The sequence below is a fragment of the Daktulosphaira vitifoliae genome, unplaced genomic scaffold (assembly GCF_025091365.1).
Source record: "Daktulosphaira vitifoliae isolate Bord-2020 unplaced genomic scaffold, ASM2509136v1 Scaffold_1, whole genome shotgun sequence".
Taxonomy (NCBI): Eukaryota; Metazoa; Arthropoda; class Insecta; order Hemiptera; family Phylloxeridae; genus Daktulosphaira; species Daktulosphaira vitifoliae.
In genome coordinates this window covers 59,772,736-59,796,908 of record NW_026099572.1, presented here as the reverse complement: position 1 = coordinate 59,796,908, position 24,173 = coordinate 59,772,736, and the positions used below count along the sequence as shown (strand labels likewise).

Below are 24,173 nucleotides of genomic sequence, written 5' to 3'. Positions count from 1 at the left end.
TGTACTGCCAACCTACCGCATTTATGTCACTGAGCAGATAAAATTTAAATTAGGTGCATGGCGCTAACAATAACTACGTTCTTACATTTCAAGTTCCTATGCGTTTGTAATTTTTAATGTACTTCTAATAAATTTTTTTATATATTGATAAAAATATTTAAATATAAAGTATTCAAAAAAGTCATTAATCATTTAAGTAAAATATACTCGATTATATTTACTATTCATAAATCTTTAGATATAAATACTTGAACAATAAAAAGATATCGTTTATCGCAAGCATTGAGTCATAGTTATTATTAATTTTTTATGGCAAAAAAGTCTAATTATCATATTTATTAATAAATATATTGTGTCAATATGTTATCAACAATTATTATGAATAGTAATACATTTACATAATTTTGTACAAGTATTTATTTAGTTCTGTCTTTAATATACTTTATTTTACTTTATAAGAGCAATCCATAATATGACCCAAAAAAATATATTTTTGAATTCGTAAAAAAAACCTTTTCTAATATAAACGTCTTAAATTTCTTTCTATGTTCAATTGTTTAATGAAATTCTCGAAGTTAATTACTTAAAATAACTATGCATGTTCGTGGAATTATTATTCTGATTTGTTATCATAAATTAATTACATTACGCCCCTATAAGTTTCACAAAAAACTGATTAATAAATACATTAATAGAAAAACGGTAATGTATTTAACTCTCTATACTTAATATAATGTCAAATCTATTATGCTGCCAATTGATGAGTTACCTATTAGAATTATAGATGGTCTATTGTATTATCATCCTTGCTTGTAACGAGTAATTTTACTCACTTTACATAATTCATGCTCACGGCTTAACTATATGGACCATTTTGTTCTTCACTTAATGCTTTTCAGATATTAAATAAGTTTACTTAAATTCTATTTAACAAGTAAACATTATTGACTAATATATTTTGAATAATTAGCAGGAAAAGTATAATAAATATTTGGCAAAAATAGTATTATTAAAGGGTTATTACGTTCTTAGGGAACGATTTATTCATTTTTCTTTAATGAATACCTTTTTTTACCAAAATTCCTTAGTACGCATTAATTTAAAAATAATTACTATCCAACAAAAAAAAATAAAAATAAAAAACTGGTGAATAAAAATTCATAAAAAATTATTTTTAATTTTGTTCCTGATGAGATAATTATACTAATTCGATCACTCTGTATAACATAACTAAGAACGTTTATTTTGTTTTAAATAGTTCATTACTTTTTTAATGATACCTTTAGCTAATAATTATTGAAGACACCTAATCAAAAATATCTACTGAGTTAGTTTGAGATTAAATAGTACGTAATTAAATGTTAGTCACTTAAGACTATAGATTTATGTATATCATTTATTTTAGTATACCTTGTAATCGACCGTTGAAAATGTATTACAATAGTTGGATAATTTAAATAATTACAGTTGAACTTGTATTTAAAGACAGCAACATACAAATATTTGTACAATAGTTAACAAAAAGTACTCCAATTGTAAATTTTAATAATTTTATAACTTTAAATTATACTGTTCGTTTTCCTATTTATTTTTTAAAAAATGATTGCTATTGAGAAGGATTCTTTATCTTTAATTAGATTAGTAAGTATAATTTTATATTTCATAAAAATATAATTTTATAATTTAAGATTAAAATCAATGTGTAAAAAAATTAAACTGATTACTCTATATTTTTATTAGGTATTAGCATTTAGTATTATGTACTTTCAAATAGTATTAAAAGGAGTCCAAACTGGGTTTTCTAGTGTTATGATATCTCAGCTTCGTGATGACAATTCGGACATCAAAATAAATTCTAATCAAATATCATGGATAGGTAAGCGTATTATTAAATTTAAAAACATACATTGCTTGCAACCAAATTTTGGTGATTTCGAATACTACACTTTTTTCAAGCAATTACTAATATTTTTTATTTTTTCGTAAATTTAATTCATTAAGATTGTTAAAATATTTTCAGTATGAAAAATTAAAATAAAGTGTCATTCCATTAGGTGAGTCTTGAGACCATAGATTAATTTTCTTTGAAGAAGACTTTTAAATACTTAGTTAAAATAAATTATGTTAAAAATTTTGGAATAATATTTTTTTAGGTTCAAATATTATTATATTATTGATTAATGGCACTAATCATTTGCAATTTTTATGTTTGATATGATGTTGTCTTTATTAAGGTAAAGATTTGCTTTTGATTCCTTATTAAGTTTTATAGTTGATTCAAAATTAAAATCAATTATTACTTTAACAAAACATTTATTAAGTATTAAATTCAATTGCCAAAAACTAGTTAGAGTGCCAATGAATCGTGACATTAACCTATTTATTATTTTACTTATTTACAAGTTTGCCACAAAAATGTTTAGCTTCTAGACAGAAGATGTTAGCTTTCTTTAAAAATTTTAGAAAAATTTGAATAATGTTATATAAAACTATTTTTAGAATTGGGAAAATTTTAATTTATTTCTAGCTCAAAATAAATCTTGTCCAAACTTTACATACGTTATAGAAACGACCTTAAAATGAAGGAAAGTGTTATAGAGGCTGTAATGCTAAGAACTCATTCATAGATACCATATTTTTATGTTGAAAAATTTTAATAAAAAATTGTTTATATATTTCTAATATTTTTAAACAATATTTTAACTCGCATTAAGTTTTTAAGACGCAGTTCTAGACTTAAAAAAAGGCCCCAACAAATTTTTTATTCTCAAAAAATATTTATTTCTGCATTTTTAGTATAATAATTTATGAATTAAAAATAATTATAAATTCTCATTTAATTTTCGACAGTTAATCCTGGAAAATACCATTAAAAATAGTTTTTTAATTAAGTTTTATAATTAAGAATTAAAAAAATTTATTCAGTACATTTTTGTAAAAAAATAAATATTTAATGGAAACTAGGATGTCATCCTTAAATAATCATCCGATATAACTGTTATAATGGGTAATAAATTAAGTAACTGCATTAGTTACGAATGCAGTTCCATAACTTCTAACGTCAGTAATGGTTATAGTATAAGCATTTCATAGTAACACTTATAAAATGAATCCGTAAAAATGTTTTTTCTGTACTTTTAGCAAGTTCTATTTTTTTGACATGTCCCATTGGTGCAATAATATCTGGATGGATTATGGATAGATATGGTCGTTTACGAAGTATGCAACTATCAATGATACCTTTAATTATATGTTTTATGTGGTTATGGCTGGCGAAGTCTATAACCGATTTATATATTGCGAGAATCACAGTTGGCTTAACATTAGGTGAAAGTTCATAGTTAATATTATTATTTACTTGTTATTTAGAGGTTATAGTCTAAATTATCTTGATAAAATTTACAACTAAAAAAATGTATGAATTGTCAAATTCGGGGGTCAACTACAATTTTTTTATAGGAAGGGGGATATTGTATACAATTTTTCCGACATATTTCTAATAAAAAAATTTTAATCAGAAAAGGATTATTTAAATGTATTGACTACAACAAAAATTGAAAAAAATTGTAGATTATATAGTCGGCAATTTTATAATAAATTAAAAAATTGTTTAAAACCCGGCACTTGTCGAAATATCTCAATTATTATTTTTTATTCCTAGTTTAATAAATTATTTCCACAACTTATAAAACGCTAATCAGGATATATTCCATTTTTTTAATAAATTAAGTATACCAAAATTAAAAATTTGAGAAAGGGGAAAGTTTAATTTTTGGCGGTTAAACATTTTTTGAAATTGTGTAATCTTTTTTTGGTAGAAAAAAGATATACTCTTACATTAAAAAATTGCCAAATAAAACGATTAAATTTCACCACGATGGTGTGACACCACGCCTAACGGGGCTGCCCTTAAAGTGTTTTGATTTGACACTAGATTGTATCCATAGATCTTATAAAGTCTATAATTGAATCAAATATGCATTCTCAGCTACAACTAATTTCCACCTTATTTTTCTATATAAATGTAGTGTAGTTCATTTAACTAGTATAAAATTTTGAAAGCGACATTAATTATTTTAAACAATTTAAAGAGTGTCAATTCTAAATACAAGTTCCCTATTTTTTATCCAAGTTAAGTTAATTTTTATAGAAAATTTAGTTAAACTAATTGTTTTATTGTATTATCTACAGGATCGGGTGCTAGTGCAATTTGTTTATATATTTGTGAAACGTGTACACCATCAAGCCGTTCTTTTTTCTTATCTCTATTCAACATTAATCAAGCGTTAGGGATGATTTTGTCGACAGCACTAATGGGTTGGATGACATGGCGTTCCACGGCTGAGGTGTTTTTTATCGTTACCGTAGTATTGACCGTGTTACTTTTTTTGGTACCCGAGTCGCCAGGATGGTTGTTAAACAAAGGCCGACAAGAGGAATCCGCCAAAATATGTAAGTGGTACGGAGTTCCTACTCCAGATATATCTTCAATGTCAACAGCAGAGAATAAACCACATAGAATTAGTCTAAAAACGTTGACAAGACCTGAGGTGTGGAAACCAGCTACACTTTCTGTGACGTTTTTCTTTTTGCAAAGCGCTACAGGGTTCTCTTCATCTGTCATTTACCTCGTAGACTATACCCACAGATGTAAAATTCCGTTTGATTCTGTTAATGCAGCTATTGTGTTGTCTGTAGTTCGTCTTATCGGATCATCCATTAACTCATTTATACTTTTTAACTTAAAAAAAAAGACGCTAATTTGTATTTCAGCTCTGGGGATGGTCGTATCTACTGCTACTATAGCGACAATGCTGAGAATTTATGAAGATCCTTTACAATCGCCTTTTCCTTGGCTCACATTTGCATGTCTCTGTGTGTACGTTTTGTCAGCTATGTTGGGTGTTTCGCCACTACCTTTCACGTTTAGTTCTGAGGTATTTCCTACGTCAGTTGGTGGAGTTATGATGGGCATAACTAATTCGATTGCTTTTGGTTTTATGTTCCTAGCCTCAAATTCATTTCTTATGATTGTTGACGCTATTGGTATGGAAATGTATTTATGGTTATGCATGGGATTTAGTGTCGCCCTTGTTTTATTCGGTTGGTTTTTATTGCCTGAAACTAAAAACAAAACCAAAGACGAAATCACTGAATATTTTATTAAAAAAAAAAACAATAACATTAGAGACGCTTGAAAACATGACAAAGTAATTTGAGTAAAATGATAAAAGTAGTGATAAATTAACTGTCACTCGTTATGAAGGTACAAAGTAAATTACGAGTGTTATGCACTTCCTTTTGGGAAAATAGATTTTCAAAAATATTTCCTTGAGTGAAAACCGTTTCTTACAGACCATAAAGATTTACGAAACAAGTTTCTGTGCAATACACTTAATATACTTAAGGTAAAAAAAAAAACAAGTGAAGTACTGATATTTAAATTTAAAACGAAAGTTTTAAACATAACTCAAAATAAATTAAGTTTTAACTAGTTACCTTATGAGAATATATACTAATTGAACGTGAAAGTTACTTATGAGAATAAATAGTGTTCGTAATTTATTTATAACTATAATACCTTCATAATTTAAAAATACTACAGTAATATTAAATATTATACATAATAAATGACTGGCCGATAGCTAATTTAAAATCATTATTTTAAAAGATTTTATTTTATAATCTTAATATCTCTAAAAATATTGATTAAAAATTGTTATTAACTATATGATTTTCTTGATGTAAGCAAGAAAAATTGCTATTTAAAAACTTAAATTAATATTCTTAAAACGGGTAGAAATAATTATTTTCTTGAATTAGTAGTATGTAAATTTTGTTTTTGAAAAAAATTTGAGACATTATTATGTGTTTTTGAAGATATTGCGCGAAGCATGATAAATCAACCAGTTCGCATGTTGACTTTTTGAACCCATTGAAAACGTTTTTTTAATTGTATTGTTTAATGAATGTTTTATTAGCATTGTTTATATTATAATATTGTATGGAAAGTTAAAATTTAGCAATTTGCGTTCCTTGTACATTTTTGATAGTTATTGATTTATATTCGACACCAATCCAACTATAGTTAATTACTGTTACGCATAATTAGATATTAATTTAAAAAAAAAACATATTTCAATTAAGAGAATAAATAAATGAAAAATAACTTAGACCTTATTAAAAGTTAAAATTTATTTATTAGCATTTTTACTGTCACAATTCTATCACTCGATAACCACAAACATGCAAGCTTAAAAACACATAAAGATAATCATCAAAAAGTAATAATTTATTATTTCCATTTTTCACATTCATAAACTAGATTTAAAAGTAAATATTTTCAAATTTTATTGGAATAATTAATATATATAGCTTTAAAAGCCAATTAAATTTGTTTAACATTTAAAATTTCTATTATATTTTGAAGAATTTAATTAATAAGTAAAAAATAAATGCATATATTTTTTTCATAATATTTTAACAATATTTATTTAAAATAAATAATAAATAACTCTACATTTGGAATGTTATTAAGAGTGTATCCTAAGGATGTTTTACATTTATAAAAATCCAAAATACATTATTAGTTTTAATGAAATAAATGGAGAATTAAAAGCATATTAAAACAATTTTTTTTAGAATGTTCTATAGTTAAATAGGAGTATTTAATTTATGTTACTGTTTACATTTGATTCACATTACATACTTAATCAACAGAAAAATAATATACATTTAAACTAAATAAATAAAAATTAATCACATTTTGTATAATTAACAAGTTTTTTAAAACTTAACATGGCAAGATGGAATACAATATTTTAAAATCACAATATGTTTGGTTAATTTTTATTAAATAATCTACAATAATAATAAATCATTGGTAACTAGGTAATTTATTAATCACTTTTCTTGCCATCTTTTTTAGGATATTTATAAATTAAAACTAATTGAACTGCACATAATATTAGAGCCACACCATTTTGAACCTAAGAAAAAAAAATTAAATGTTTAATTTAACATTTATTTTAACAATTTTTTTTCAAAAAGTAAGTAACATTAAGTCTAACTTTTATAAATATGTTGTCAATCAAAAGTCCATATATAAGCCACAAACATGCAACAACACTACCAGATGATATCATTGGGAATGGTAACATTGATGAATCTTGTTTTTTAATGATTTCATTCTGAAACCAGAAAAATTAATTTAAAAAATAATAATTAAATAGACTAAAATATAACTTACTAGGGAAAATAAAGGTGATCCAATAAGTATAAGCATTAATACAGTTAAAATTACGCCAAAGCGATACTCTACTAGTTTTTCATCTTCTAACATTGTATACCACCATAATATAGCAGTGAAAAGAGATACCTTTTTTAACATAGACATTGCTGGACCCTAAATAAAGGTTACTCTATAAAAACCCTAAATATATTAATAAATAAGAAGTAATTGTCACAATTCAACTTGGGAATACAATCTTTTAACATATGAAGCATTTATAACAAACTCAAGTTAAGTTTAGCAAAAATTTTTTATTAAGTACTTTGTCTAAAACAAAACGTATTACACAAAACTAAAATTTTAATTTACTTACTTAAAATCAATGACTATTCATAATATTTTATATATTTGAAATAAAATCATTGTTGACTATTTGTATAATTTAAATTGTGTGATCAGATATTGTGAACATTTATTTCTAATTTCATAAAGAATTAATAAGAATTTTTGGTAGTGTAAAATATTTAATATGGTAAATTAAACAAAATTTATTAAGTTTAATTCTACATTTTCTACAATAATCAACTTATTGACTTATGTAAAATTTAAATAATTTGATTAAATTACCATATTAGCTGTATATAAATAGTACACCAAAAAATAAATTAAATTCAAAACCAAACCAAAAATGTTAACAGGAATAATGTTTGGATCATTCATGAGAATTCCATTTTTGATCATTAAAATTGATCTAAAAATTAAATGTTTTTACAATGAATAATACATTTTGTAAAAATATAAATGTAACTCACATTGCCATACCACCAATAAATGGGGTAGGATCTACATTAACAGTACTTTTCTTTTTTATGATATCCCAGCATATAACACTATAAATAAAAGGAACTATTAGATTTCAAATTTATTTATACATAAAATATTTTTTTCTAAACACAATTTAAACATTTAAACAATAGTAAAAGGTAGGAACACTAATAAAGAAAGTAGTATTTTAGCTGATGCTAATTAATAAAATAACATAAAAATGATAAAGTTTATCGCAGTGACTTGCATTCTTATAAATTAAAATAGATAATTAATTTAAGAAGTGTAACTGTCAAAGAAAATACTTCAAATTTCAAAAAGATCATAACCTGAAAAATCATGAGACAGAGCCATTTCTATAATAAAATGAAAACAAAAAAAAATAAGTATCCAAAATATCCTTATAAGATGACTAATTAAAGGTACATATATAAGAAAAGAATTTATATAAATTTGTTTGTCATATTTAAATAGAATTCAAGTGAAAGAAATTGTAAACTGTAGCATGTTTATATAATGAGCTACTAGGAGCAGCTGCTCTTAAGTGCAGCTAAATAGGCGCTTCTGTGTCTTGTAGGAGGGTCATTGCCAATATACTCGATCAAACTCTGATATGTATGTAATGTATATATAATTTATATTATTGTGTTAATGTAAAGAAATTTTTTCAGAGTTAATTCAATAAAAAAATTTTTTTGCTCAAAAAAATATTTGGGGAAATCAAATTTTTAATTCTTAATTTTTTAAATTTAAATTATTTTACAGGGAAACAAACCTTCTAAAATGAAAAATAACTATATTTTCAGGTATAATACAATCATTTTTTTAAGTCAATATAAATTTAAGCTAGTTGGAGATGTTTTTTTTTTAAATACATAATTCATTAACTGTACATGGTTGATCAATTAACTTTAACTTGTTTAGTTTTAATGCAACATTTTTATTTCGTGTAATATACTGAACCTGATGTATAATTACCCATAAAATCAATTACTAATCTAATCATATCTTGGAAAAGAAATTTAATCTCTGCAACCAGACCATCACTGACCAGGTGTCGCAAAGTGTTCAAAGAACAATTGCAGTAAAACTAAATAGGTAACTATTTAATGTAAATGTCTTATTTTTAATTATTTTTTAAAATCTTAACACAATGAGCATAAAGAAGTGTTAATATAATTAATTTTATTTGTAGTAAAATTCTAGAGGTAGCCAATTTTTTTTTATTATATATAGGTTGATATAGGTCTCTTTATTGTTAACAGAAGAGTACATAGATTTGTTGTGTCTTATTAATATAAATCAATCTTTTTTAAGTATTCATTAATCATCATTAAGGACTGGATTTATATTCTCTTAAAATACTTTGAATATTATGCTAATATTTTTTAAAAACATTGAAGATTCAATCTATTCTTTTACTTGATTAATAAAAAATAATTTAAAAATATGCCAAAAATAGTCAATGTATGCCTTAATATATAATTTCTCCATTTTATGACAAATATATAAATTATAAATCAACACATAATCATAACATAATATTTGTTAAAATGTTTTTTTATAAATGATATATTTTTATATTATCACTCAATTTAAATTCAAATTACTGTAATAAGTTTACTGTTAAAATAAATATAAACTTACACTGGGGCAAAAAAAGTTCCAACAGTTGCTACAGCAGCAACTTTACCAATAATATCTGCAAGGCCATCGCCACTCATTTTGAAGAATTTTTATTAAACTTTTATAAGTCAGAATAGTATGAATAATTATTATTAAGGTATTCTTTTGAAATTTAATCAGAATTTAAAAAACAAAAACTATGTTTACAATGTAATTTAATGAAACAAAACTCACAAGAAAATATAAGATTAATTTGATATAGCAAAATTATTAAATTTTTTGAGATAACATGAATGAAATATTAACCTATAAATGGCAACACTTCAATAATACCAATTAGCCTTCGACAAACATAATAGTTTCGTAAATTGGAGCCAATCTAAACAAATTATTTTTTTACATGTTCATGTTTATAAATTGAATGGCTGGTACACAATATGATTACAGTTCACCTATAATTATGAGTTACAACATATAGTGATATCAAAGGTTAAGAATTACTGAAAACACAGATAATAAGATGTCATATTCTTACACGATATTATAATAAATTTGATTAATTATTACGTCTGATTTTAGAACACCCAATTCGATAATGTGTTTTATTTTTTAATATATATACGGACTTGTTTTATTTTTTAAGATATATGGGCTTTAATGTAGTAAAACGAGGTATCTATACAATGGGTTCGCCAGAATCATAATTGCCAAACAAAAGGCTAAATTTTTTTTTAAGACCGTCACTTTAAATATAAATTAGGTAATAATAAATAATTAAAAATTTCTGTCGGCAAATTTTAGTTTATTTGTAGACAATTTCATATTTTCTGCTCACTATATAATAACTCAGATTACATAACTGTCATCATAAAGTTATGTACACATAATATCACTCAGTAGGTCTGTCATTAATGGATACTGGATTAATTCGCCTTTCACTTAAAGTGATATCAATAAAAAAAATTTAAAAAGGAGAATATGTATTAATAATCTCAAAAGTCAAGGGAGTTTTTTAATTAGGCGGACGTTAATGAATCGTTAATATTACGACATTAATATGCTTTTGACTAAAATGTTCTAGTCAGATTATTAAGAAAGTGCATTATTAAATTTAATGAATACTTTAATCAATTCCTCATACCCATTTGAAGATTTTAACTAATTTCTCTTTGTTTTTTACTAAGTAGACTATTAAAAAAATTAAAAAATTGCTAATTTATAGTATAATTTTAATTCTGTTAAATTAAAAATTCATTTATCAGTATTAGCATAAGGAAAGTAAAAACGTATTTAAATTATAAAAAATTTTAAGACCAATATTTCTGAGATATTATTTTTGCATATAATCCACAGAATTCAAAAACTCTCACTCGAAATATGTTTAAATCTCAATCAATTTCAGCTATTAGTAAGTAAATAATTTCTACTTTTATATCATCGATTTATTACATTTATATTCTTTTAAAGTTCAAACAAAATAAATTGCAGGTCCCATAATAAATTTCGTTGATTATGTATGAATTACGTAGCATTATATAACTTAAATTTTTTTTCTATGAAAGGTGGAAGGTTTGAAGGAGAAACTTTAGTATGTAATCAATAATTCGCGCTTTAAATTTAAGTGGGCCGTTTCTTGAAAAATCGTTTTGAGATAAACGTTTTATAGTTCAACCATCCGTAAGAAATATATTTTGTTATTTCATTTTTAGTATTTATATTAACTTCAAGTCAACTTTTATTCAAGTTTCTTACATAGTTACAAAGAGAGTAATATACTATTGAATTATACAAAAACGTCATATATCACAAATTTCGATATATTTGTGCTTATAGTGCGAATTAATAAGTTTTTTTGGCTTCTACCTCTAAGATAAATAAAAACTCAAGGTTTAGAAATATCAATGTTAAAAATTTCGCAATTCAAAAAAATTAAAATTTGAGTAAAATTCAGATTTCCTCTTTTTGAAAATATTTTTACCTTTTATTTTACCCCTTATAAATAAGGGGTCCAGTCCTCTTTTTTTTAATTTATTAGGTAAAATAAAAAAGTAATTAAAATTGAGTTATGGGATTAAATTTAATAGTATTGCGTGGAGAGGGTAAAACTTACTTTTAGACCTACACCTCAACTTTTGATTGTAATGCCAATACCATTTTCTTAAAGCATAATATACTTTTGTGAATTAGTCATTCAGTTGATGAAATTAAATCTGTTATTTATCTGGTAGGACATGTTATAAGGAGAGAGAAATAGAAAGCCCCAAGAACAATTATGGAAAAGAATATTGAAGAAAGAAGAGGAAGACCAAAAACGAGAGGGAGGGATGTTATTGAATGTGATATTATGTAGGAGACTGTATCAAGTGTGGGTATCAAAAGGGTGCCCAACCTCAAGTAGTTGTGATAAAGCCGAGGAAAAAGATTTCCTTCCCTTTTAGTAAATTATTCCATGTGTAACAGTATTTTTTGTAATAAAAATAAATGTTCTATGCAGAATATTAGCTTTTATTAGTTGTAGTTTTTAAAAATTTTATCGTAAAGACTTTTGTTTTAATTAGAATAAAAGTTCATTTACTTTATTAATCTTGTCAAAAATAAATTATGTCTTAAGCTAAGCATTCAAACATTTTATGCTATATAATTTTTTTGAAAAACTATTTTAATTTGCAAAAATTACAAAGTATCAAAAATGGAAAATATTTAAATGTTTTATTTAAAAAAAAATTAATTAATAAATTTTTGTACTTTTAACTGATTTTCCAGGCCTTCCATCATTGTTCATTCTGAAAACTCCAAATCTCATCTTTGAATGATAAGGTTTTAAGAGCTTTTAATGTGATTTCTTTACAATCAGTCTTAAAAATTATTGATTTTTTTTATACTTAAAATGAAGAAATATGTGATATTAAAAAGGCCATAGAAATATAATAATGAAAACTTAAAAAAGTCATAGAAATTCATAAAATTTAAAAACCCCTAGCAATGCATATAATTAAAAAAAACAAAAGAATCAATAAACAAAAATATTATCTGATAAGATGCTTAACATTATTAAAATTAAAACTTTACATACTCATTTTAACATATTAACAGAACCTAAGAGTTTTACTAAAGTTTTTGTATGTTTCTTTTATAAACCTAAGAAGTACTACATTTTATGTTTTGAACACTTTGAAATATATCAAAATATAAAAATAATAATTTTGTTTCAATTCTAATCCATTTTAAAAAGAAAAGAAAGATCTATTTATTTTAAACTTTTTTATTCCAATCTAATGCAACAATTTAATTTTGTTTTAATTTAAAGGTAGTACCTTTTGTTAAGTTCAATAACGAGAAACTTTACAAAGTTATTTCTAATAAATGTTAAAGGAATGTGTTAAATCTCGTTTAGATTTTTTTTCACCATACATTCACATAAATTCACACTAGAAAATTTTGTGTGTAGGAGCTGTTATCACAAATACCATTTCATAAATTTGGACAAAAAAACTGATGAAAAACTACATTATTGTTAAAGAAAATTTCGAATAATTTTTTTAATTATCATTAAACAATAAATTATATTTATAAGTCAAAAATATTATAGTTCTTATATAAAATTAACTGATACAACACATTCAATTATTACATTAGTTAAAATGTGTATAAAATAGACTAAACAAGTTTAACCAAATCGCAAAGGTCATTATATCTTACTTCGCGAAGAGTTTCTACTTCAATATCATCATCTTCCATTCTGAATTTAGGATTAAGTGTCATAAATTCTTTGATACCAGCTTTATGTATAAGTAGTACAGATAATATTAATATTAATTCTATAAAACATAATTAATTACATAAAATTTAACTTACATAACACTTGAATTTTTAAAGTATCACCATCAATATTTACTAAACGTGATGTTATAAGAGAAGACATTTCAGGTTCACAATGTTCATTTAGGCTAAGTGTCTAAATTTAATAAATTCTTTTCTTATTACTACATTTGAAACTCAACACCAAAAAGAAGACCTCAAGGCAAAAATAAAATATTCTTGGTAGGCTCAAAATTAAATAGAAAGATAGAATTATCTTTTCAATTAAGAAAATAAAATTATTTGTTGGGTTTAATATATTTAGAGAATGTAGAATAAAAAAATATGTCAATCAATTGCTTGAATATAAGATCACAATAAACTTTCAAAACTTTGTAAAACTGAGATTACGTTATACATTATTTGAAAAAATAATTTAGTCATGATGAAAAAATAATTTAAATTATAAACGACTATAATGTAATATAATAAAGTTGTTTTATGATTTAGATTGTATCACTTATTCAGAAATATAATTATTCAAATCATTTATAGCCTAACACATTTTTACAAATTTGACTTAGAAATTTTTCCCAAGCACCGTTATTATATCATAATTTTATCAATTTTAGATAAGAGGAGCTTAGGAGGATTTTTGAGATGCTATACATTTCCAGAATTTATATATATTTTTTTTAATTATAAACAATTTTTTTTATTTAAAGATATTTTACAATTTAATAATACAAAGATGCTTAAAATATTAAGATTCTCTTAATTAAAATTAGATATTTAGAAATTTGTTAAAAAAACTTTTCAACTTGAGGGTCTTTTATAGGTGTTATATCATATAATATATATATATATATATATATATATATATATATATGTATAATAATACATCATAATTACTTTAAACTGCAGTAAATCATAAATTTTCAATTCAGTTAAATCTTTTATTTTAACAGGTGACATATTTTTCCAATCTACAACAAGCATATCACAATCATCATTATAATTTGGAGTTTTGTTCTCAAAATTATTTTCAACCACAGAGTTATTTTGAGAATAATTATTGGAAGCTTTATGCGTTTGACCTCGTATGAATATTGGTACGGACTTGTTATTTGAAGGTATAGTTTTAAATTGATATTGTTTCCATTCTAAATATTATTGATAATATTAAATCACTTTTACTACAAATATTTTAATGTAATTTAAAATCAGATAAAAAATTTAGTTTTTTTTTTAAATCTAATGTACCTGTTTTAGGTTTACTAACAACCGTATTTTCTTCAATGTCTAAATAAGATGAATTACAACTGTAAACTTCTCTAGTAATATGGAAGGTTTCTTCAATAGATGATATGGATTCAGAACCATTAAAAGTTTTTCCATTTTCCTCTTCTTCCATTTTAAAACGTTTATGATTTTTTTTTTCATTGTTCAAAGTTAATTGAGAAACTGTATCATAAACACCATTATAATTATTCTAAAAAATAAAAATCATATTACTATTCACTTATTTTTTAAAATGAATAACTATAGTTTAATTACCATTGAAATATTATCATCATGTTGTATTTTTTTTTTTTTATGATTCCTTACTCGTTTTCTTTTTTTTACTTGTGACGTTGTGTTGGATGTTATAGAACTAATGGAAGCAGTACTATCAATTCTGTTTACAGGAACAAATTCTAAATTTTCAATTGATAGCCTATTACTTGATGAATTTTTACAAATGGTGTTGTCATCTGGAATGAAGTGATCTTGCAATTGATGAGATAATGATTCTTGTTTAGAATTTTCATTATCTTTAAATATCACACTGGAAGAAAACAAATAGATTTATTAAATAATCTTTTAGTAATAATTGAAACTTTAAGTGGTAAATATTTTTCAAAAATGCACTTGTGTAATAAAAAATTAGTATATCCAATGAATAGTTGATTTAAAATTATAAAATGAGGAAAACAGCTAAATTAATTAACCAAAAGTTTATGTTGAATTAAAATAAAGTTTTAAAAACAGTAACAAGTCTTTTGAAAACTTTTTAACAATTTTAAGTGAGATTACAATACCTGATGACTTTTAGTTCATTAAATTATAAAAAAAAATATTAAATATAAATTTGTAGTTAAAAAAATCTAAAATAAAAAAACAGAAATAAAACACTAATTTTACATAATAACTATACAAACGTTATTTCTTCGCCGTCATTAATGGCATTAATTTCATCTTCATCTAGGAATGGAATATTGTCAAAACACACATCAATATTTCGCTCTTCTTTTAAAACATCTTGAATTTTTAGTTTTAAATGTTTTATAAGTGATATTTTTGAAGTGTCTACGTATAACCAACATAGATCGGCATTTTTACTGAATGTTAAATACTGTCGATTTATTTTTATACGCATTTTAAAATGACTGTAAGCAATCGCTTATTGTAACAATTAAAAAAATCTACTTTTACGTCAAAAATCAAATAAAATTTTAAAACTAAAACAATAATTACAAAAAATCTATTATTAATTTAATAATGTTTACTATGCTTTGAAATACTCAGAAGTTAAAAATTTAAAATTCATTTCTCAATTTATCAAACCGGTTAATTTATTTGTTATCAAGTATATGGTTGGATTTTTAATACAAGTATATTATCCATAGGCATAGTATTACTACATTAATTCAAGTGTCTGGCATGTGCGTTTTATCAATTCTCATTATTATCATACCCAAGGTGAATTTATAAATTAAATAATCAATGAATTTACCCTGAGATATGGTTATTAGTGGGAAAGCACCTTTGCCACGAACTGATAATGCTCCGACATTTACATACTTCGACATTTGACAAAGTAGTAATTGTTACGAACATCTGGTACTCCGATCTGATACCATAGGTTACCAAAATTACGACGTATTTTACTCCGACATTAAATTAAAAAAATTAAATATAGTTTAAAAAAACTAAAAAACACGCTTTTAAAGCACATCGAACTAAAAAGTTAAAAATAATTTTTAGATTTTAATTTATTGTATATTTGTCGCATTTATGGCTTTTTTTTCGAAAATAAGCGATCCTCGATTTGGAGGAACGTACATGACGCTATTAAATACTGTTACAAATTTGGGTAGTTCTTGGACAACCACAGCATCTCTTAGTATGGTCGATTGGCTTACTTTTAAAAATTGTTCGAATGATTTAAAAAACAATTGTTCGACGGAAGATCTCATTAAGGTTAAATACTTAAATACATCATAAAATAAGCGTTTAAATTGATAATTTAAATTTTTTTGGAATATTTAGAGATATATTTATGTCTTCAGTTTTATGCTGATGTTTCGAACTCATTGCAGAGTTTATCTTTGGAACGATAGTTACAGGTTTAAGATGGTAACTATACCAGTATAGTTACAACATCAAACTGAAGACATAGATAGATTTATAAATATTCCAAATAATACAACAATCTATGAAATAATTACACATTCATCACTGAAATTTTTTCAGGCTTGTAAAACTTGTGGAGGTAGTTGTTCTATTAAAATTGATGGTTTCTATATTGAAGTAATGGTTTGTTTAGTTTTGGGAATTATATGGTATGTGTTTTATAATAAGAAACTACGAAATTTGCAAACAAAAGGACACAACTACTGGTCGGTAACTACGGAAGATTTTCATTTAGACAAACTAATTATCTTAACAGAAGATTTAAGTAAGTTTATGATTAATCATAAACTATTGTCCACTGTTAACTTATAACTGTCTTGTGTTTACTTAATTTGACTAGGAGTATTGCAACAAAATATTGAGGAACTCTAATTACATAATTTTTTACCTAATCTAAAAAATATTTCTATACAACCAGAAATACAAATTAATTCATTTTCGGTATATTCTATGGCAGAATTTTAGGAGACAAAGCCCCCTCAAGTCTCTCCAGATTGCGGTCAAATCTAAACTGGACTGAATTAATTTCGTTGGCCACCTTCGAACAATGAAATGATATTAAATCATATTTTTGTTTGATTTCATATGAGACTAATTGTAATGACAGTTTTAGAGAATAGGATACCGAATATCTTTATAAACACATCTGTTTAATGACGAATCCTATCATCAGTGAAACGTACCCCTTTATTTTTGAACTAAACTAATTAAATGTTATAATATTAATGTGCTTATAATGTTATAATAAGCACTAATAAGGAGAGGTAAAAAAGATTTTACGTCTGAAAATTGGAATCGCTCTTCTTTCCCCTCCAAAAAAAAAAATTGAAGGGCTCACACCAGTTATGTAACGAGTTGTTTTAGTTCAAAGCCCCCTTTCTTACCTTAATGTAACTATTTTATCAAAATTCGGATACATTTCGGGGATCTTTATTGTAATAATTATACGTTAATAGACAGTAATCAATTATAACGCTATTTTATTATATTAATTAGTGATTAATTTTTCCATCAGTTATTATATTGCTACGATATTCATCTACTCCGAAATTTAATAATTTTTTAATCGATTTCGCGAATAATCGATATTCGGAGCAATCAATTAATAGTCCTATTCGGAGTATTCATCGTCGTAGTAAAATCCAAATTTTTGTAACCAGGTATTCGTAGTAATTGTTGTCGGAGTAAATGTATTCGGAGGATTTTTTTACAGTGTCGGAGTAAATGAATGTCGGGGCATCATCAGTTCGTGGCAATCTCCGTAACCCGTTATTAGTAGTGATGGGCATTTTCGAATATTTTAAACTATCGAATAGTTTATTTTTAGCATAAACTATCGAATAGTTTTAAAAAGTATTCGAATAAATTATTGAATAGTTTTAAAAACTTTTCAAATAGGCTAACGAATGGTTTTAAAAAATATTCGATTAGTTCTATCTAAAATGTTTATTAAGTACACATAATTATAATAAGAAGATAATTAACGAATACTTAAAATAAATTATTATACAATTAATAATAGTAAAAAATAGTGATCCTATTAATAAGGATATTAATAACTAGCGTTATCGCATATTCCGTCATCTATGAAATTGAGACTAGACTGTCATAACACATTCACCTCATCCCACGCCTCGCTCACTACGACGACAACACTATTCCTGTATAAATTTATTTTTGGTTATCGTTCTCGTACACACATTACAAAAGAGTACGACATAAAAATTAAGATATCTCGGCACCAGGTTTATATTTGGAATTGCGTTAAAAACAGAATGTATTAGCCATGTTTTCATTATATTGCAACAAGAGTTATCATGTCTATTTTGTATTTTTGTGATGTTTTTAAAAGCTATCAATATAAAAATATCCAACTAAATAAAAAATCATCCCTACTTTAAAATCGTTATTCATATTTCAATACAGCTCTGAAGACTTAGTTAGTTCCCCTTTTTCGTGATTTGACTATTTAATATGTTTATTTGTACTATTATTAATATAATTATAATTATAATAATGAGTACATTATGAAGAAATAAGTGTGTTTTTGAATTGCAGTAATAAAACCCAAATCTCAGAGTCCACAGTTTCATAACATTTCCACAACTGTTCTTACATCTTTCAATTCCTCTCTCCTTATAATATGACCAAACCATCTAAGTCTACTTTCTCTTATCTTATCCACGATAGCCGCTACACTTATACTTCCTCTTATATGTTTTTTTCTTATCCGAATCTTATAAACTCCTCTTATAAACCCCCTCTAGGGTTAATAAAAAAGGTATTTCAACTGGGGGAATCTATTCCACTTTAGTTCTTTCCCGTTTAGCATAGGGGCCTTGCAATTATGATTTGCTCGAGTCCTGTAAAACCATAGGGAATTAGCCCTATGCACAGAGTCTATAGTACCTAATGAATAATACGGTATAGAGTGTTGATGGTAATTACATTTTTTTTTATTTTAAAGTAACCGCAGCGTCTTAGGCCGTTAATTTGTATTTATTTTTGTTATTATCTTTACATTAATTTTTAATTATTTATAGTTTACTAACGATAGTTATATTTTTACCGATTGTTTTATTTATATTATATAATATTTTTGTTTTAACAGTCATAAATTATGACTCATTATTATTAACTTAAAAGTGCAAAAACTAGAATTAGGTTTTTAGGAGTATAATCTGATATTACATTTTTATCTATTTAAATACTTTAATACCCATTAATTTTTTATCTTTATTTAGCTCGTAGTACTTTTTTAAACATTTAACTAATATGTACATACCATTCACATAAGTGATATACGTAGATATATGTCGTAATAATTAAATTTTAATAGTAATTGAACTATCTAGTTATTTAATATATAATTAAAATATGGATAATATATGTATATGTAGTTATAAATTTACATAATGTCTATTAGGGATAATAAATGTTAATTATGCAATTAAAATTGTTCATTTATAGTAATATGAATTCATAATATTACATAGTATAGCAATTGACATTATGTATTTATGCACAGAAGAAAATGTATAAAAAAATGTTTACATTTTTTATTATTACAATGATTTTTTTATAGAACCATGTACAAGTTTGAATGTTTTTTAAGGCTTAGATGTTCAACCATTGATCTATTTAATGAATTATAAATGAATTTCGATTTCATTGCATATAAAAATAAATAAATAATAATAGATATTAGATTATAATTAAATCTAACAGAAAGAATCATCTTAACAAATATTATTAAAAAAAAAACACAACTATTTGTTTTGTTTATAAAAATAAAATACAATTTTTTTCTTTAACTAAAATTACTAATAATATATATATATATATATATATCATTTTATAGTGCTTGATTGTAATTTTTAGAAATTGTCTAATTGAAAATCTTCCGTAGTTACCGACCAGTAGTTGTGTCCTTTTGTTTGCAAATTTCGTAGTTTCTTATTATAAAACACATACCATATAATTCCCAAAACTAAACAAACCATTACTTCAATATAGAAACCATCAATTTTAATAGAACAACTACCTCCACAAGTTTTACAAGCCTGAAAAAATTTCAGTGATGAATGTGTAATTATTTCATAGATTGTTGTATTATTTGGAATATTTATAAATCTATCTATGTCTTCAGTTTGATGTTGTAACTATACTGGTATAGTTACCATCTTAAACCTGTAACTATCGTTCCAAAGATAAACTCTGCAATGAGTTCGAAACATCAGCATAAAACTGAAGACATAAATATATCTCTAAATATTCTAAAAAAATTTAAATTATCAATTTAAACGCTTATTTTATGATGTATTTAAGTATTTAACCTTAATGAGATCTTCCGTCGAACAATTGTTTTTTAAATCATTCGAACAATTTTTAAAAGTAAGCCAATCGACCATACTAAGAGATGCTGTGGTTGTCCAAGAACTACCCAAATTTGTAACAGTATTTAATAGCGTCATGTACGTTCCTCCAAATCGAGGATCGCTTATTTTCGAAAAAAAAGCCATAAATGCGACAAATATACAATAAATTAAAATCTATAAACAAAAGTTATGAAATAATACATTTAAAAAAATGTAATTGTAGAGAAATTTTCACCTCTTTAACAAACATCGTAATACCCAAAAACACATAATATATTAAAGGTGTTGTTTTAGTACCATTGTCAGTCATGATAAATTTCGGGGTTAAATAAACCAAAATAGCGGATAATAAACTACAAGAAAGCCTAAAAAAATGTTAATAACATTAGTTACTAGGTAATGACTGTTCTTAAATACTAAAGAACTATAAAGAATTGTTAAATATTAAAAAACAATTTTCCTTTTTCCAAAAATATAAACATATTTTTAATTTTCTATATTTTTTGAGGATTTTAAATATAATTTTGAGAGAAAGTAAGTTTTTAGTTTTTTAATATCACATACCACTTTAATAACTCAAAAATAATTGAGAGTTATCATTTTCGGAAACTATTGCGAGTTTTAATTTTTTTTTTTTTGAATAAAATGTTTTTAATTGCGAGCGTCTTGCTGTTGGGTTTATCAATATTTTTTACAAAAATTCAATACAAGTTCAGGTTATTAGAATTTATATTTATTAAGTTTTCTACAAATAAACTAAAACTGGTTTTTTGTAAACTTAGTACTTTTTCCATATTAACGCTACAATATATGTATATTATCCATTTATTATGTTTATCATTAATGTTATTTAGAATTATTATAATATTATGAAAATATGAGAATTTTTTTTAATAAAATATATATTTATTGAAAATAACTAAATATTTTATAGTTAAAACTTAAATAACAAATATTTAAATTTTTAGTTAATTACTATAATTACAGATATTTATTTTTTTTTAAATTCTATAAAATGTGTTAATGGCTTTTTTGATTAAATTAAGAACTCACCTATAAGGATAAACATTTAACAAAGTACTTATAGGTTTAGGGCCTGAAGTATATTTTGAAACTATAATAGGAACTAGTATTTTAGCGGGATATAGTGCTAAAGTAACAATCATTAAATCATCAGTGGATAATCCTCCATCTAACAATTTTAAAGTTGCAACGTTATTTGAAGCTGCAAAACCAACCTAAAATTTAAATAAAATTATTTAACATTGAACCTAGTAAATATGTTTTTTTTAAATATTTATTGTCATGCGTTTTAAAAATTAATACCCCACCCGAATCGTAAGTAGCGCAGGGATCAATGTTAAAATACTTGGTAGTTTTAGGATATTCCATAGGATTTTATATGTTTGACATACATTTAACTTTTTAGTATTTTGTTCAATAGTTGAGTTAGAAACTTCTTTTTTCAAAAATCCAATAAGTGTAGTTAACAAAATAAATATAACACCCCAAAAATATAAAAAGTCTAAAATAACAAAAATGAATAATAATTTAATAACAATAGATACAACATTAAATGAGTATGATACATACTTTTCTAAAAATATTTTTATTTTTAAAAGATAACATTGTATTAATTAATGAAGAATTATAATTTAAATGTATAATATTATACAAACAACGTAAAATATATGATTTTATTTACTTTTAAGAGAAACTATTCCTCCTTTTATTGGCGTAGTTCGTAAGTAATTATTGCAAAAGTTTTCAGAACTCAAAAGAATTGTTACAACAAATCCTAAAAAACTTCCTAAAGATTGTCCCGATGAATTGCACGTCGATGCATAACCTACATTTTCTCTAGAAATCATGAAATTATTTAATTTTAAAGTTAAAAACATTAAAATTTACTTTTTTAGCAACGTCAAAGCCCATCCATCTACAGCAACATCTTGCGTAGCCGCTAGAATGTTTACAATGAAAAATATGACTGTCAGTATATCAATTTGAGGTTTTTCTTTTTCGTACATCCAATTATTAATATTGAACGCCGTTAATAGAAGAATTGCCCCTGAAAAAGTTATTAATATTATATTAATTGTTAAATTCTATGAATGAATGTATTTAAGCCTCCCCCCATGTATAAAATTTGTTACTCTATTTCCATCTATGATTATGCCCTGACATAAGTATACACTATAAAAATATTAAGATACTGTTTATGCACGTGAGTAGAACGTGTTTTTATTATCATAATATAATACAATTATCTGCATGATTACAGAAAATAATGAATTTAAAGTGGCTTATTTTAACTTTAAAATGTATTTATAAAATCTATAATTAAAAATCTATAATTCATAATCAACTTTAAGAAGTATTAAAAAACTCCTTAAAAAATAGGTTTTACGCTATCAAAATGAATGAAATGAGAAGTGGATTCAAGATTTTTTCAAGGAGTGGCGTAAAAAATCAATTTAGTAACTGACAATAATTGAAGTAGGTGCGCGCCTTATGTGTTCTTTCCTGACACTAATTGAAATAAGTCTCCTAACATTTCTTCTGTATCCGTCCATCTTTCACGTATAGTTTAGACAATATTATACAAAAAAATTTGAAAACACAATTACAAATATAAGAAAAAGGTTAATTTAGTAGTACTTATTTTAACGTTTTTTATAAAAAAATCCTGATAGTGTCATCAATTGAATATATATTTTTAATAATAAAAATATTTAATTGAAACGAATAAAATTTACACCTAGTAATAATTGAACTGGTATCAACCATGATTTCCTTCTTCCAAATTTTTTTATGTATAAAGAATCAACTATTGGAGCCCATATAAGTTTCATACTGAAGGGCCAATTTGCAATACTAAATACAGCCTGAAATAAATAAAAAATCGCTCTTGAGATAGTTACTAAAAAGTGTCGTTGTATTTTTTGTCGAAAGGTGCAATTTCAAGCTGGTGTAAACTAACCAGTCGGGTTGTTTTGTTTCTTGTACTTTAAATGTCATAAAAATAAATAGCTATCTGTTTTTTTTATTAATTGAAAATAAAATTTTATTGATTTATAATCGTTAAGGTACCTGATCTTCATACGTTGTATTTCTGTGATTTTTCAAAATAATTGGCATCGCCGATAAAAAACCTACAGGTACGCCTTGAAGTGTATATAACAAAATTAATAAATATATATTCTTCCAATCACCCTTTAAGTTGGGTTTGTTTTGTAATGAAGTATCAGAATTTTCACAATCATCAGGCTGTGAATATTTCGCCATAATAATTTAACAAAGCGAAGAAATTTTTATTAGACACTAAACATGTTTCATCATACAAGTCTTTATTAACA

The 24,173-nt window shown here is 24.4% G+C and overlaps 5 protein-coding genes and 1 long non-coding RNA gene across 15 annotated transcripts; 3 read left to right on the top strand and 3 right to left on the bottom strand.

The window, feature by feature from the left end:
* The first annotated feature begins 544 nt into the window (after positions 1–544).
* Positions 545–5,456, top strand: LOC126895242 (facilitated trehalose transporter Tret1-like). Of its 7 annotated transcripts, none has more exons than XM_050666887.1 (5): positions 546–702; positions 1,741–1,876; positions 3,142–3,327; positions 4,192–4,452; positions 4,774–5,456. In XM_050666887.1, exons 1-5 carry the CDS (start codon positions 595–597, stop codon positions 5,196–5,198), a joined length of 1,116 nt encoding a protein of 371 aa, XP_050522844.1. In that variant the 5' UTR covers positions 546–594; the 3' UTR covers positions 5,199–5,456. The 7 variants fall into 7 exon arrangements, with proteins under 7 accessions (XP_050522841.1, XP_050522844.1, XP_050522842.1 ...); XM_050666885.1 differs by having other exon boundaries at positions 547–702; positions 4,192–4,937; positions 5,011–5,168; XM_050666882.1 differs by lacking the exon at positions 546–702 and adding exons at positions 1,221–1,346; positions 1,406–1,641 and having other exon boundaries at positions 4,192–5,456.
* A 1,158-nt stretch (positions 5,457–6,614) lies between these two features.
* LOC126895248 (sugar transporter SWEET1-like) lies at positions 6,615–10,075 on the bottom strand. Its single transcript, XM_050666903.1, has 6 exons — positions 9,704–10,075; positions 8,044–8,121; positions 7,859–7,982; positions 7,250–7,405; positions 7,071–7,190; positions 6,615–6,989 (listed from the first exon to the last, which is right to left on the bottom strand). The coding sequence occupies exons 1-6, from the start codon at positions 9,778–9,780 to the stop codon at positions 6,900–6,902; spliced, it is 645 nt and encodes a 214-aa protein (XP_050522860.1). The 5' UTR covers positions 9,781–10,075; the 3' UTR covers positions 6,615–6,899.
* Positions 8,116–14,644, top strand: LOC126895251 (uncharacterized). Its single transcript, XR_007701611.1, has 6 exons — positions 8,116–8,671; positions 8,822–8,862; positions 8,981–9,154; positions 11,036–11,090; positions 11,911–12,119; positions 14,449–14,644. It is a non-coding gene; the product is annotated as an uncharacterized LOC126895251 (long non-coding RNA).
* Positions 12,531–16,211, bottom strand: LOC126895244 (uncharacterized). Of its 2 annotated transcripts, XM_050666894.1 has the most exons (7): positions 15,682–16,210; positions 15,038–15,308; positions 14,744–14,972; positions 14,393–14,643; positions 13,538–13,637; positions 13,382–13,461; positions 12,531–12,563 (listed from the first exon to the last, which is right to left on the bottom strand). In XM_050666894.1, the coding sequence occupies exons 1-7, from the start codon at positions 15,897–15,899 to the stop codon at positions 12,546–12,548; spliced, it is 1,167 nt and encodes a 388-aa protein (XP_050522851.1). In that variant the 5' UTR covers positions 15,900–16,210; the 3' UTR covers positions 12,531–12,545. The 2 variants fall into 2 exon arrangements, with proteins under 2 accessions (XP_050522851.1, XP_050522850.1); XM_050666893.1 differs by lacking the exon at positions 12,531–12,563 and having other exon boundaries at positions 13,232–13,461; positions 15,682–16,211.
* A 300-nt stretch (positions 16,212–16,511) lies between these two features.
* LOC126895250 (acetyl-coenzyme A transporter 1-like) lies at positions 16,512–17,323 on the top strand. The gene is made up of 3 exons (XM_050666905.1): positions 16,512–16,723; positions 16,997–17,201; positions 17,277–17,323. Exons 1-3 carry the CDS (start codon positions 16,538–16,540, stop codon positions 17,306–17,308), a joined length of 423 nt encoding a protein of 140 aa, XP_050522862.1. The 5' UTR covers positions 16,512–16,537; the 3' UTR covers positions 17,309–17,323.
* Positions 17,324–20,056: 2,733 nt separating this feature from the next.
* Positions 20,057–24,173, bottom strand: LOC126895241 (acetyl-coenzyme A transporter 1-like). Of its 3 annotated transcripts, none has more exons than XM_050666879.1 (9): positions 23,908–24,173; positions 23,576–23,702; positions 22,726–22,885; positions 22,520–22,674; positions 22,230–22,339; positions 21,868–22,052; positions 21,050–21,179; positions 20,773–20,988; positions 20,057–20,499 (listed from the first exon to the last, which is right to left on the bottom strand). In XM_050666879.1, the coding sequence occupies exons 1-9, from the start codon at positions 24,100–24,102 to the stop codon at positions 20,314–20,316; spliced, it is 1,464 nt and encodes a 487-aa protein (XP_050522836.1). In that variant the 5' UTR covers positions 24,103–24,173; the 3' UTR covers positions 20,057–20,313. The 3 variants fall into 3 exon arrangements, with proteins under 3 accessions (XP_050522836.1, XP_050522835.1, XP_050522837.1); XM_050666878.1 differs by having other exon boundaries at positions 20,061–20,499; positions 22,146–22,339; XM_050666880.1 differs by lacking the exon at positions 23,576–23,702 and having other exon boundaries at positions 20,068–20,499; positions 22,146–22,339; positions 23,908–23,983.

Bases quoted from the DNA above. Each gene is read 5' to 3' on its own strand.
- LOC126895242 (XM_050666881.1), top strand. From the start codon at position 595: ATGCATGTTCGTGGAATTATTATTCTGATTTGTTATCATAAATTAATT. The intron at 1,877-3,141 runs GTAAGCGTATTA...CTGTACTTTTAG, and splicing joins TAATCAAATATCATGGATAG to CAAGTTCTATTTTTTTGACA. The intron at 3,328-4,191 runs GTGAAAGTTCAT...TATTATCTACAG, and splicing joins CACAGTTGGCTTAACATTAG to GATCGGGTGCTAGTGCAATT.
- LOC126895248 (XM_050666903.1), bottom strand. From the start codon at position 9,780: ATGAGTGGCGATGGCCTTGCAGATATTATTGGTAAAGTTGCTGCTGTA. The intron at 8,122-9,703 runs GTAAGTTTATAT...TTTTATTTATAG, and splicing joins GGAACTTTTTTTGCCCCAGT to TGTTATATGCTGGGATATCA. The intron at 7,983-8,043 runs GTGAGTTACATT...TTTAATTTTTAG, and splicing joins TTTATTGGTGGTATGGCAAT to ATCAATTTTAATGATCAAAA.
- LOC126895244 (XM_050666893.1), bottom strand. From the start codon at position 15,899: ATGCGTATAAAAATAAATCGACAGTATTTAACATTCAGTAAAAATGCC. The intron at 14,973-15,037 runs GTAATTAAACTA...TTTATTTTTTAG, and splicing joins ATGATGATAATATTTCAATG to AATAATTATAATGGTGTTTA. The intron at 14,644-14,743 runs GTACATTAGATT...AATAATATTTAG, and splicing joins TGTTAGTAAACCTAAAACAG to AATGGAAACAATATCAATTT.
- LOC126895250 (XM_050666905.1), top strand. From the start codon at position 16,538: ATGGCTTTTTTTTCGAAAATAAGCGATCCTCGATTTGGAGGAACGTAC. The intron at 16,724-16,996 runs GTTAAATACTTA...AAATTTTTTCAG, and splicing joins CGACGGAAGATCTCATTAAG to GCTTGTAAAACTTGTGGAGG. The intron at 17,202-17,276 runs GTAAGTTTATGA...TAATTTGACTAG, and splicing joins TATCTTAACAGAAGATTTAA to GAGTATTGCAACAAAATATT.
- LOC126895241 (XM_050666878.1), bottom strand. From the start codon at position 24,102: ATGGCGAAATATTCACAGCCTGATGATTGTGAAAATTCTGATACTTCA. The intron at 22,053-22,145 runs GTGGGGTATTAA...TTTAAATTTTAG, and splicing joins CTGCGCTACTTACGATTCGG to GTTGGTTTTGCAGCTTCAAA. The intron at 20,989-21,049 runs GTGAAAATTTCT...TTTTGTTTATAG, and splicing joins TTACGATGTTTGTTAAAGAG to ATTTTAATTTATTGTATATT.